The sequence below is a fragment of the Rhinolophus ferrumequinum genome, chromosome 4 (assembly GCF_004115265.2).
Source record: "Rhinolophus ferrumequinum isolate MPI-CBG mRhiFer1 chromosome 4, mRhiFer1_v1.p, whole genome shotgun sequence".
NCBI classification, from domain to species: Eukaryota; Metazoa; Chordata; class Mammalia; order Chiroptera; family Rhinolophidae; genus Rhinolophus; species Rhinolophus ferrumequinum.
Window position 1 is genome coordinate 25,457,250 of NC_046287.1, and position 14,204 is coordinate 25,471,453.

General features: G+C 37.3%; 1 protein-coding gene across 4 annotated transcripts in view; it reads right to left on the minus strand.

Moving 5' to 3' along the window:
* KLF12 (KLF transcription factor 12) overlaps positions 1-14,204 on the minus strand; it is a 400,237-nt gene that overhangs the window by 212,018 nt on the left and 174,015 nt on the right. For all 4 annotated transcript variants that reach the window (XM_033104440.1, XM_033104441.1, XM_033104442.1 and 1 more), the window contains one exon: positions 12,044-12,133. In XM_033104440.1, the coding sequence (XP_032960331.1) occupies positions 12,044-12,133 (90 nt within the window). The remainder of the gene's footprint in view (positions 1-12,043; positions 12,134-14,204) is intronic.

Sequence of the window (14,204 nt, forward strand, 5' to 3'; positions counted from 1 at the left end):
AAATACAATGAGATCACATCAGATAAATGAAACGGCACAAAGAATTTGAAAGGGTGTGAAGCATGAAACTCAAATGTCTAACCATTTAACTATAGCACAGCTTTTATGTTAATAAATATCAGTAATTCCAAATTTATCTAAATGAATTCTGGAACAGCTGAACAGGTCTGAAAATTCAGTGCCGCAGTAAGAAGTGGGGAATAGCACAAATGAGAAGGTGAGGAAGGGAAAGAGAGACACCTGTATGTCAGCTAAGAGTGAGGAGAGTCCTAGAACACTATGGCTCACGCCCCCCTCTCCCCGAAAATCAGTACTAGGCCAGCATTCTTTATATTACAAGTAACACAGTTCTGTTGTCCAAACAAAAGTTTGAATTATAATCTCTTTTACTCTGAAAAAAATCTGCTCACTGGTGGCAGTCTATACAAGAATAAGGTGTATTTCCAGCAATGTTTTTCCACACTATATCCACCTACCCAAGAAAGTCCTTCTCTTCGTATCTTCTCTATATTTGCGCTCTAAACTCTTACATCAAGACTCAGTTCCATCTCTATCTATATCATCCGGCCAGCATTTCCTGGTAACAACATGAACATATACCACTTAAATCCAAGATGACTTTTGGGAATCTTTTGTGTCCACAGCTCTACTGAAAATCCTGAACTGGATACATACTGGCAATTGAAATAAGCAGGCAGTTAAACCCTTTAGCTAAAGGCTAAGTGCTGGAAGTCTGGGTTATAGTCTTATAACTGCCACTTATTATCTTTAGGATTTAGACAAGTGATTGTATTCTTGTTTCCAATTTCTCATGTGAAAAATGGTTATCACAAATTCTATTCCATTTCTTCACTGAATTTATGCAAGCATCAAATGGGAACACACAATAAAGTCCTCTGAATGATACAAGGGATACACAGAGATGCAAAGTCGTCCTGTTGCCATCATTTTTCTTCAGACTACAATCTCTGAAGAAGTCAAGAGTACGTTTCCAACAAGAAAATGCAAGGCTAGATTAACCAAATCAGATTCAGTCTAATGAACAGACAACATTACTTCAATCAATATTTTTCAGGAAAAATGATAATAATGAAAACGATTCTTCAATATCTGTAACAATCAATGATTTCCTATGACGGCTTCACCTAGGATATTTCTGGCATTTGTTAAATGGCAGTTTAGTATCACAGTTTAGTACCACTGTATTGTTCATAGACAATACTTCACCTCAAACACCTTACCTCTTTATCGTTTTGAAAATAAAACAATATACTGATAATCCATTTTAAAATTGTCTGAATACTCATCTTTCTATGAAATTCGTAACACAACTTGAAATGACCCAGGAGACTTGTTCTATTACTTTGTTATAGCGACTTAGCCAAGGGAGTTTGGAGGTTTTAAACCCACAGATGCATTAATTAATTGCTTTCAAGTTAAAAATAAAAAGTCTGTAACTCAGGTTTTTTTAAAAAAAAAACCCTTAGGAAAGTACATTCTTTACCTTACTTTTAAAGAATAAGATTGCCATATTTAGCACGTACAGGCTTTAGGATTGAATAATCTCAATCGTCATCTTCATGGCTTTATTGAAAAATATATAATTAGTTACGACAAGAAAATAGCAATGAAATTGAAGTTTGAGAGTTGGAAACAGAATTGATCATGGGAACTACGAGTCATCTGAACATCACTGTTCATTTGCAATTACTGAGAAGTACATATTTCTTTACTAAGAAAATCTTCCGACAATATTTCCTAAAGATAAGACAAAGGACTGACCAGTGGATCAGAGACAGATTCATTTTTTGACAGGCCACAAACACGACTACTCAGCAAGACGTTTCACTGATCAAACTTGCCACCCTGTTGAATGTGCCCTGGTAGCAAAGTATACGTTTTTCTCTGTGATGACTCTGACCTAGTCAAGCAGTAAAAAACAGCAACTATTAACACCTTCAGGTTGTTACATATTTATGTAATTCTGTGTTCTCAAAATACTATGACAGAGAAACACAGTTTTCTAGAAGGTGAATCTAGAATGTGGTTGTTAGCTATGTTCAATTTGTTGATTTCTGAAATTGACATACAGTAAAATAAAAACTTGCCCATGTGACAACCATGAAATGTTTTTTGCAGTTTTACCTATTGTTAAATAATTAAAAACATTACTTTAACCAAACATACCTTATGCAGTAGGATATTTTTTTAAATCCTATGCAGTGAAGATAAAAGAGAGATTCCAAGAGTTCACACTCACTGCAGGCTGATGGGCAATGAGCCCTGGACCTCTGGAGGTTAATCTGCATTTATTGGAGTTCTGAACTAAAACTGTTCATAAGATCTGGTTACATCCCTCTTAAACATTAAAACTGTCGTGGGAATCATTTGATACCAGATGATTTCCAATGTGATCACTAGTTACCATAACTATCAAAATTGAGCAACAATCACTGCTGCAATAATGAGAAGATTTTGATTCAAAATGGACTCCAGTTCTGTTCTTGTTCCTTACTGGCCGTGCGATCTTGGACACACAATATCTCTGCAATTTTATTTACTGATGGGGATAATATTACACCCCTCAAGGGTACACTAAGGTACAAAAGCAGTTAGGGCTGTTATGTCCTCTTAATGAATGGACCGACCCCATACCACTAGAAAATATTCCATTTCATCTCTGGTTACATTCCTTTTTCTGAAATCTATTTTGTCTAATATTAATATAGGTGCCACAATTTTGTTTTTGTTGTTCTTTAGTGTATACATGATTCATCTTTTTCTATCCGTTTACTTTTTGTTTGTCTGCTTAAAAGAATGCTTAGTACAGATTTATTATGTTCCTGGAAGAAAATATTCTAAACTATGTAAAAGCTTTTTGAAGTAATATGATCCTTTTATTTTCTTATTCATAGATGTTTCTTATTTAAATTTTTATAATAATAATGTAATCAGACATAAGAATTCCAGTTTCTGATCGGATAAGGACAGGCCTTGTGCACAGGCAATCAACAGGATTCGGATGACTAAACACAAATAATCTCACCTTTCATACAAAACTTCTTGCTCCAGAGTCAGAAGAAGGGCGTTGGCAAAGCCAACATTCATCAAAGTGTCCATTGTAAGTAAAACTAGGGTTGTCTACTGACACATGCTTGCTGCTGTAACAAGCAGGTTTTTAAGAAGTTACTTCCCATGTGAACCATCTGAAGCAATTTCCGCTAATGTCCTCCTTTAGCCACTCAGCTTAGTAACCCATGCTAGCTCTCTTGTATAGTTACAAATCATCAGTGTCCTGTTTTTCAAAAACTATGGTAATGAACACATAATATAAAATTTCCCCTCAACCATTTTGTATGTGCAGTTCAGAAATGTTAACTATATCCATACTGTTGTGTAACAGGTCTCTAGAACTGTTTCATCTGGCAAAAGTCAAACTCTTACCTGCATCAAAGAAAGAACTCCACATTTCCCCCTCCGTCCAGCCCTGAACAATCACCATATTTTCTGTTTCATGATTTTGACTCCTCTGATTCTATCCTTTTACTTTTAACCTATCTGTACCTTTATCTTTAAAGGGAGTTTCTTACAGATAGCATATAGTTGGGTCTTGTTTTATTTCCAATCTGTCTTCTACATGGAATGCTTAAACTACTTGCATTTCACATAATTATCAACATATTGTGTTTGAATGTACCATCTTGCTATGTTTTCTATTTCTTCTATCTAGTCTTCGTTCATTTTTCCTCTCTTCCTGCCTTCCTTTAGATAAAACTGAGCATTCTTAAAAATGTTTCCAGTTCCTCTCCACCACTGATTAACTACACCTGGTTGTGTGTGTGTGTGTGTGTGTGTGTGTGAGTGTGTGGTTGCTCTAGAATTTACATTATATACCTTTAACTTAACACAGTCTGCCTTCAAATAATACCATACCACTTTCTATATACAACAGTATATGTCATCCATTCTCCGGTCTGTTACTGTTGTTACTCATTTCATTTAATATACATTATAAACTCCATAATGTAAGTTATTATCTTTTCCTTTAATAAAAATGATTCTTAAAATCTTTTGTATTTGCCTAGATATTTACCATTTTGAGTGCTCCTCACTTCCTGTGTAGATGCAAATTTTTATCTAGTGACCTTTTTCTTCTACCTAAGAAAGTTCTTCTGTCCTGAAGGTGTCTTGATACCAAGTCTGATTTTTGTTCCTCTGTATGTCAGGTATATTCCCCCCTTCTCCTCCCACTGTTTTTAAGGCTACTTTTGATTGTTGTCATCAATTGATTATTATAAGCTTTGGTGTGGTTTCTTCTGCTTGGGGCTCAATGAATGAACATATTGGAGTTGTGGATTTATAGTTTTGTCACATTTGGATAATGTCTAGCCATTACTTCTTCAAATACTTTTTCTGACACCTCCTGAGAGTCCAATTGTACATGTAATTAGGCAACTGGAAATTATTCCATAGGTAGCTGAGGCTCTGTTTATTTTCTGTCTTTTTTTCTCTGTATCTGATCAAGTTGATCAATTTTCATCAAATGCCAGAAACTGTGACTTTTACATTACTGAGGGCAAGATCTTGTCTTCCCTCGGAGAGTTGGGTTTGGTTCTGGCACAATTAAGTAACTTGCTGATCAGTTTGATGCTTTCAAGCCTTGCTCCCCAGGTCTGTCCTGGCTAGGGTCAGACCAGACTATTGAGACTAATTCAGCCCCATTACTAAGCTCTGGTACTTCTGAGACCTCTACCAAATGCCTCACATATAAAGAGGTCTCTCCATTACAGTTTGTGTGAACTTTATGGGTGCTCTAAGGATTGTTCAGCCTATTGGATTCCTTGTTCTTTCTTTGCCTTCCTCCAAATACAGGCAGATCATTACTCAGGAAAACCTTAAGGAGACCACTCTAACGTTCTCCAGAGCCCTTTCTTTGTACAACTCATTCCTCTTTGTTCCCGTTCCCTTAAAAATTAGTTGCCTTGACCGCTCCAAATTCCAATCCCTGCCTGCTTAACTCGGTGTCACTGCTAGGCCCAGTTTGGCTTTTCTCCCTGCTTTGCCTCCAGGCAGCAGGTTGAGGCCATCACAGAACTCACCGCCTCTTTTGCCCTGCTCCCAAGGATCAGTCATTAACTGTTTTGTCCCATATGTAAAAAACACTCCATATAATTTGTCTGGTTTTCTAGTTGTTTATGACGGGAGGTCAATTCCCATGGCAGTTAATCCCTTGTGGCCAAAAGCAAAAGTCCTCTAAGGGTTAACAAGCTATATTTCTGAGGTATTTTATAAACTGTGAATCAGTATGCAAATATTAGCACAAGAAAACACATCTTGATAGAGAGAAATACATGCCTGCTTCATGGTCCGTTTTTTTTTTTTTTATTATTCTGCTGCAAAGACTAGCAAACGAAGACCATGATCATGCATAAGCTGAAATATTCTAGAATGGTTAATTTCCCCCAAATCAAAATTCCCAAATTATTAAGGGCATGAAATTTTTTTAAGAAGTGTTCCTTTTTACAAAGCAGTGACCCTTGAAAAACGCACATACGGAACTCTTGGAAAGAACAGCATTTTACATTCTACTCAGCTAAGGAGACTGCAGTTAAAACTGGCCATCTCTTGGTACAGGGAACCATTACCGCACAGAGGTCGGGGGTCTGAATTGTGGGTGGAGGAGAACGAAGTTGAAGAAGAAAATACATTACTAATGGGAAAGAAGGAGGGCAGAATTATCGACTTCATCGCTTTGCCCAGGGCAGGCCCCTAGGGAGAGGATTTGTCTGCCTGCTATATTTCCCTTGGGCACTATCTGTAATTACTATCACAGCTCATTGATTTTCAATTCTTTCTATTAATACATTTATTGGCCATTCTGACATTATTAAAATCAGTCTAACTCTGTTTCTTCAGTGGAGGACATCTCTTCCCTAAAATATAAGATTTGCAAGTGCAGATATTTTTTTTTTCTGCTTTTACAAAAACAGTCTTCTCATATTAGCAATAACACAGATTCTGCATAGGTTTTTCTTTGAAGCCAGGTAGTGACTTCACTACAGATCAAAAGATCTCAAACAGTGGGTCATCAGAGAATATTAAATGAAAAGCAAATTTGTATGTCTAAGATAATTCTACCAATTTACTGACTACGCTGGCTCCTGTTCCACAGTAGGGAGGTAATAATGAGGTTCTGTTAAAGGGTAATTCAAGCAGCATTTTTACAATGCCTTTCCTCTCTTCTGATAAAGTCGTTAAAGTAACCGCTTTTACACAGAGGTATATTAAATCTTTGTTAAATTAAACGTATTGGTTCACTGAGGAACAGAAAAAGTTAGGTTTGTAGTTGGGTTCCCTTCCCACCCACCCCACCCTGCCCAAAGCTGCTAATTTTAAAATTAACTGCCTGTCTTAAATAAGCATTCTACAGCACGTGTTGTTGGGCTCTCCAATGAACACAGAGAGATCTTTGACCATGCACCTAATTACTGACTGTATGGAGCACTTTAAATTGGCAAAACACCACATCTCACTCCATCTCTTTCTTTCTCTCTGCCAACTTATTACCACAAGTCTCTATTCACCGGCCCAAGGATCAGAAGAGCACCTGACTCTACAAGAGAACAGAGAGATGAAGTAACCAAGGGCTTCACCACTATTGTGGTTGGTGGATGGACTCAGGTCAGCACCTTCCCTATGGCAGATGCCTTAGAAAACAAACAGTGAGGGTGATTAAGTGAGGAGTGCTTCTTTCATGTCTCCCTCGGACACCTCTGTGCCTGTGTATTTTTTTTTAATACTTCTATTTAGAGAGCTCTTCTCTTCTTTTTTAAAATATGTTACTTTAAAGAATTTCAAACATATACAAAATTAGGCAGAAGAGTTAAACAAGTTGTCTGGTACCCATCACCCAGCTTCGATAATGATGGAATCACAACAAATCTTATTTCTATACCCATTCATTCTTTCCTCCGTTTTGTTTTACAACAAATCCAAGACATTTAAGCATTTCATTTGTAAATACATCAAGAAGTATCCTCAAAGTGTATAAACTCAGAACTCTAAAAAATTGTGGCCAAATAACCAGCATCACACCAAAATATGTCATTTTTATGTTAATTTAGTAACTGATCTCTGGCTTCATTATTTTTCACAAGATAAAATCTAATCAGAATTTGAAACATTTCCTCAGATGTGCTTAAATAAAAATTCAAATAATGGGCTGGCCCGGTGGCTCAGGTGGTTAGAGCTCCATGCTCCTAAATCCGAAGGCTGCCAGTTCGATTCCCACATGGGCCAGTGGGCTCTCAACCACAAGGTTGCCAGTTCGATTCCTCGAGTCCCACAAGAGATGGTGGGCAGTGCCCCTGCAACTAAAATTGAGCATGGCACCTTGAGCTGAGCTGCCGCTGAGCTCCCGGATGGCTCAGTTGGTTGGAGCACGTCCTCTCAACCACAAGGTTGCTGGTTCGACTCCTCGACTCCCGCAGGGATGGTGGGCTGCGCCCCCTGCAACTAGCAACAGCAACTGGACCTGGAGCTGAGCTGCACCCTCCACAACTAAGACTGAAAGGACAACAACTTGAAGCTGAATGGCACCCTCCACAACTAAGATTGAAAGGACATCTTGACTTGGAAAAAAAGGGCTGGAAGTACACACTGTTCCCCAATAAAGTCCTGTTCTCCTTCCCTAATAAAAAAAAAATCTTTAAAAAGAAATCTCTACCAAATACCTTATGAAAATTGCAGCAATAGAAACTGAAGCAATGGGGCCGTTGTCATCCCTGTTTTTCTTCATAAGAAGAACATTTATTCAGCACCCACCATATGTAGAAAGCTCTTGTGATGCTGGGTAGTTCACTTCACTTTTAAGTGAAGAGAAATAAGCAGATGGAGACCAAATGTGACACACACTGCTGGCACCTGGCTGAGCAAGCATCTGAACTCAGGTCTGTCTCTCTTTAATGTCTATGCATTTCTACTTCCACACACAGGTAGCTTATTGTAGCAGGATTATTCAACTTGTAATCGAAAATGCTTTCTCTCATTCTTTGCCCATTAGAATGTCAAACTGAACTTGGGAAGACCTCATCTCCAACATCCCCACTGTACAGATGAGGACCTCAAGGCCTGGATATAAGAAGTACCCTCCCAAAGCCGTTGGGAGGCTGCAGGGCCAGGAATAAAATCACATTTCCCGTCTTTGAGGCAGTATCCTTTCTCGGCATACTGACACATCTCCGGGTGTAATAGTTCCAGTGCTCTTCTACCTGCTTTAGTCCTTTGCTTAATAACATGTTAGAACACCCAAAGGCTCACAGCATTTGGGAAGCTCTTGTAACTGCAGGACACAAGCACCAAAGGTCACAGACAAAGCCACTGCCATCCTCCTTGCTGTGCCCCTGAAGTATATCACAAGAGCACATGCCCTTCCCATGGACTGCTGAGCAGCATGTGCTGTACTCCTGATAAGCCTGAAGAAAACGGAAGTCACATTTCAGGTGACTGCGGTAACAATCTATTTAGATACCACAAAATTATGGGTGCACGAATCAGAGAATGCCACATGCGAGGATGGCACACAGAGTTGATGTCAATATGCCACCATATCTATCCAGGTCACATGGGTACGAGATGAAGACCAGACCTCTGCCTCCAATGAGAATGGTTATTCCCAGCGCTTCCAATTTTTATGTTCACAACAACCCTATGAGACAGACAGAGCAGGTTTATAACTCGCTATTGATTGGGTCCATATTTTTCACCAAGCCAGTTATAATTCCTGGACAAGTTGAATGAACCAAGTACTTACTGAGCACTTACCATGTGCCAGGAACTACTAGAAAAAAATCTAAGAAATAGTTCTTGCCCTTTAAGCATTTATAATCTGATTGAAGAAACATGACCATATACACAGAGTGGCTAACTTAGGCCTATTTCACAGTCTTTCTTTAAGCTCTGAAAAATACTCATCAGGTCCTGCATTCCCTGGATGGGTGAGGGTGGGGTGGGGGGCATGTAGAGGCCTGCTGACAGCCCAAAACCTCAGGGACTATTTATAGTAAGAAGGAGAGAACAAACATACGCCTTCGCGGTGCGCTGAAGCATGAGGTCCGTGTCAAGTAGCATATGGGTATCTTTACAATGCTGTGGTAGCCAGAAAGGGAGACCAACTCTTCTTCCCCTGAAGACCGGAGTAAGGTCTGTGTCTTATGAACAGCGTCAAAACTAGGGTTTACAGAGTGATAACAGAGTCCAGCAAACTGCCGGCCTTCTCATTCATTGTTGTGACGCATAGATGCATTTCTCTAACTTTTCGTTCATTTAACTAATGTGTCTCATCTTTTTCAAAAGCCAACGATCTTCCATGTGATTTTTAATTTCACCACTATGTTTACATTTTCTTATGACAAATCAAACTTCCAACATCCGTAATAGTAAATGAGAAAAGAGTCCTGTAAAGTTGAATTGAAAATATCTTCAGAATTCTAGCACTCTTTATCTAAAAGTAGTTCTGAGATTCTGAAATTATATAGTATATCACCCATCCCATTATCTCCAGTGAAAAACTCTAGTAAAGTCATTGAATGAGGTGCACTAAAATTATAGATTTTATCTCCAATTTTAAAGAAGAGTTGATTTAAAGAATTACAAATAAATACAAACTATTGTATTGTGTAAGTAGCTGCCATAATACATTTCATTAAACACTGCTGGCTGCTTCTCTTGAAATTTTACAGTAAAACAGAATGAGATATATCTGTCACATATGTAAGAAGTACACAGAAAACTAAGAGAAAGAATAAAATCAAGTTCCTACTTCCCTCCAACATATACAATCTAAATTAGGGTTAAAATACCAACATCAGCTCCATTCACAAGGAGAGAGATTGATTGTAATGATCAGGCATTAAGTAAAAACAGGCATTAAGTATGAACCCGCAATTCTTCCTATCCCTATTTGAGGACAGAAAAACACTGTCTATAAATAATGTGACATGAGGTTCTTATTCACCCTGTAAAACCCCTGGGAATACTGGCATTTGTTTTTTGTGCACCTAAATGTTTCATGCAAACCTTATCTTAAAACTGAAAAATGATGGCAAAGGGGAAAAAAAGTACTTAGATATATATTAAAAATTCCCAGGCCTGGTGACAACAATACATTTTCCTGACTTTGACTACTGGCCCAGACAGTATTTTCTGACTTGTCTGTGCTTTTTTACCTTCCTGCAACATGCATGACTTGAGTATACTTACTGATATTCAAGTCGAATAACACACGTATTGTGAAATTAGAAGGCATTGTGAAATATACCATGCTTTTTCACTTTTCCATCAGCAGTGGGAGGAAAAAGGTTATCCTCTCTGAATTAGATGTTATGGTCTATATCATTTGTTAAAAGTAAACATGGGCCGTGCAGAAATGTGTTATTCCATTAAACTGATACTAGTGAGTTTAGGTTTAAACAAACAAACAAACGAAAAACAGCAGAACTCCAAAGCAATAAAACAAGTCCTTGGTTATGTTAAACAAACAAAAAAAAAGGTAAGAACTACTGAGTTTGGAGGATATCGAGTTTAACTTGATGATTCAGGCTAGAAAATCAAGGTGAAAACATAACTTTCTCTTCAGGTTTATCTACACTGAACAAATAATGTTAATAACTGCTACACAGTCTTTTCTCCATGATGCTCTATCACTTAAGTCTTGGGTTGAATCTATGCGAGTCAGTCAGTACGTCATGTAGACAAGTGTAGAGTTGTGTAACGGGTTGACAGTCCACAAAGTTCATTTCAGAGCTATGACAATCAACACTGAACAGAAACGTAAAATGATATCCTCTGCAAGGTCTGTTTCAGACACAGGCTTGTACTGAAGAGGAGAAATATATATTGAGATGCCACACACCCCCTGTGACATATTGCTCAGGAATGAGGAAGTTATTGGAGAAATCCTCTACAAGCTACCATCCAGATCCATGCCTTCGGATGTCCTCATTAGAAATCTTTTTTGGTACAACAGTCTCCTAACCCCTTTGAATGAGATCCCAGATGAATGCATGCACATTGATTTTTATAACAGTAAGTAAATTTTACTTAAATTTTCTCTTGATTGTTCAATGACAAAATAGCCCTGTTTAGTTTTGATTTTTTTTTAAATAAGACATACACTAATAAGATTAAGATTAGTAAAGTTTCGATTTTTTTTTTTAAATAAGACATACACTAATAAGATTAAGGATAGGTATGTATGTCCTTTTATCGTTCATCTGCACTGCCACCATGGTGGTGGTTTCATAAGACAGGTAGGCAGTGTGCACTCAGCTACACAAGCAATGCTTGTTTTCTTAACTACAAAACATGGTCAGCTAATGCTGCAAGCAATCACACTATCCTTATGATGATTTCAACTGGTGAAGCTGTAAATGTTAACAATTATAAAATCTCCATCATCTTTTTCAAAAAAAAATCTAGCTGTGCTCATAAGCCCTTTTATTTTCTAACCATAAATTATTTGGTCAATTTGCCCATACACTGTTGAATAAGCTTCCTTTCGCTTGTATGTGTGCTTTTCAGACTCATTGACCTCAATTTCATCAACTGTCCCCTCTCCTTATGGAGTGAAAAAGGAGAAATACAAATGTCAGCAGAGAAATCTACCCAACAAAGAGGGTCATTGCCATATCTGGGCTCTGTGATTTCCTAAGAAAGAACAAAGCTATTCTGACATTGAGGTTATACTCCTCTTATGTTTTTAATACTTCCTCTTTGCTTTGGATTCTTATTCGCTTTTCAAAACATGCACCAATTTAAATAGTCATATGGTTCTTATAAAGTTACTGTACCTTCCTAATTTCAGAAAGTGATCTTTTCCAAGTTAGTAATATTTGAGGTTGCAAATGAGTGAGAATCAACCATAGTCTCAGATGATTTTTACTCAAGAGAGAAAATCTGTTCTGCCAACATCAGGATGCTCTGGAAATGATTGCCAGTATCATAAAGAGAAGGGGGGTGGGGCGTCTCAGAAACTTCTGCTTACCTCTTGTTCAGATTCCAAAAGCTCTGTTTTGACTCTAACTGCCGGCATCCCATTAAGCATTAACATTCTGTTCTCAAAGGTGTTGAAATTCTGAGAATAAAAAAGAGACAGAGGGAAGTTCAGCTTTAAAGCATTCCAAAGAGGACATCTGGTACAGTCTTCCTTCATGGTAGTACATTTAGTACTGCTAACCTAATTTTTTAACAATGAAGTACAATTAATTGAGAATATCAGCATAACCAATTATCTCCTCATTCTGAACTTTCATTTGAAATAATGACGAAGAAGTTGAATTAATCAGTCTGAATCTCTGACCTCGGGGTTGGAGGTCAAACTGTAATAAACTGGAGTAAGGAAACCTTACATTAATTTATATGGGGCTGGAATAATTCATCACACTTTTGCAAGAGTGTAAGGAAATATAAAGCACGTTTCTCTCTTCCTTAGTTCTGGAGGTTGTACTGCATACAGAAATCCATAAAGGAGAAAAATAGATAAAAATGATTTATAGACTCACATATTATTGTCAAAGTCTAAATATTTAAAAGTCAAGATAATATAATTCTAGACATACTGAATTTTGGTATCATGGTAATTCTGATCAAATGAAAATTCTTACATATCAACCCCAAACATTTAAAAACAACTAACATAAATCTTGGATTAAGAGTGAATTATTAAGCTGAAGTCACAACCAAAGAATAAATAACAATTTTTTTTTGTTGTTCTAGTATATGTTTGGTTCAATTAGACATCTCTTGAAAGGAAAACCTTATTTCTATTGTGGCTTAATATAATTTCAAACTACATTTATAAAAAGATTAAGCCGAGGTTATTTTCTACTAATTTTCACTGCTTTGGGGATTTTCTGAAGTCAATAACCTATGAAGGGAGTCAGAAAGCCACATAGCAGTGTTTGCTTAAGGCTAAAATCAAGCTCATGCTTTAAAACATGTTTAGAATGCCAACCTTACCCTTATCTACTGACAAAACTGAGAAACTGAAATGACTAAATTTGTCTCAGTTTTTAGAATGGTTCTTTTGCTCACTTATAGAGTAACCATACGACACTAAAGTGGTCTTATCCAAAGAAAGAGATGTTTCTAAATATTTTGCCCACCTAGTGACAAAGTTTAATATCATTTCTAAACCTTCAGGATTTCCACCTTTCATACAGTAGTTGCTTTTCTACAAAATAAACAGTTAAATAAAAACAACTTCCACTTCAACAAATCACAAACTAAATGTTTTCATCACCAAATAATACTAACAGAGTGCAGTATAAGGAAGCTCTAATTATTTCTATTTCTTAACTCCTCTTTTTGTTTAAGAAAAATACTTTAATAAATAAAATTTAGAGGGCCTCTTATCACAAATATTTGCTTGGAAAAATCAACAAGAAGAAAAAGCAAATTTACTCTAGAGTTAACTAATGAGCACTTAAAAATTCCATGCTACCTAGTCCATTAGGTAATAAAAAGAAGAATACAAATTAATGCCATGTTTTTTTTCTTAGAAACGTAAAATACTATTAAAATTTCAGAGTACATTTATTTTTTTTAATTTTTGCTTTTAACTTGTCCATATTTTTTAGGGATGTTGTATCCTAATAGGTAGCTTAGAGCTGAAGGAATTGTGGCATTACTGACGAGCTCAGTTAATTTGTTCCAAGCTGAGAATCCTTTCATGGAGGCTGGTGAGTTTACACATCAGGCACGCATCTCAAATCCTAATGTGTCACTTGCTTCTGCAGTTAGAAACAGCCAGCTTGACTTGCCACCATCTAGTCTCAGGAAAACCTTCCTGCAGCGACCAGCCCTCAACTGCCCTGCCTTTCACAGCAGCCCAGAATCTCCCTTAACAAAGCATCCTGTAGGCTGTTTGGTTGGTAGACAATGAAGAATGAGTTGATATTGCTTCCTACCCAGAGGAGGTCTTGTTCAGACGAAAAGGGAAGAAGATGCCTTGCAAAGAAGCGGAAAAAAACAAAGAGCGATTCTGGAAAGGCAGGTTTAATGAACTGTTAGAATCTGATTAGAGGCTAATGTCCCTTTTAGTGCTTTGTACCAATTTACAACTGATACACTTTAACCATTTTCCTCACTGGCTCTGATAAACTTACTAATTTTAAAAAATGCAAGCTAACCACAGTCTTTGAGGT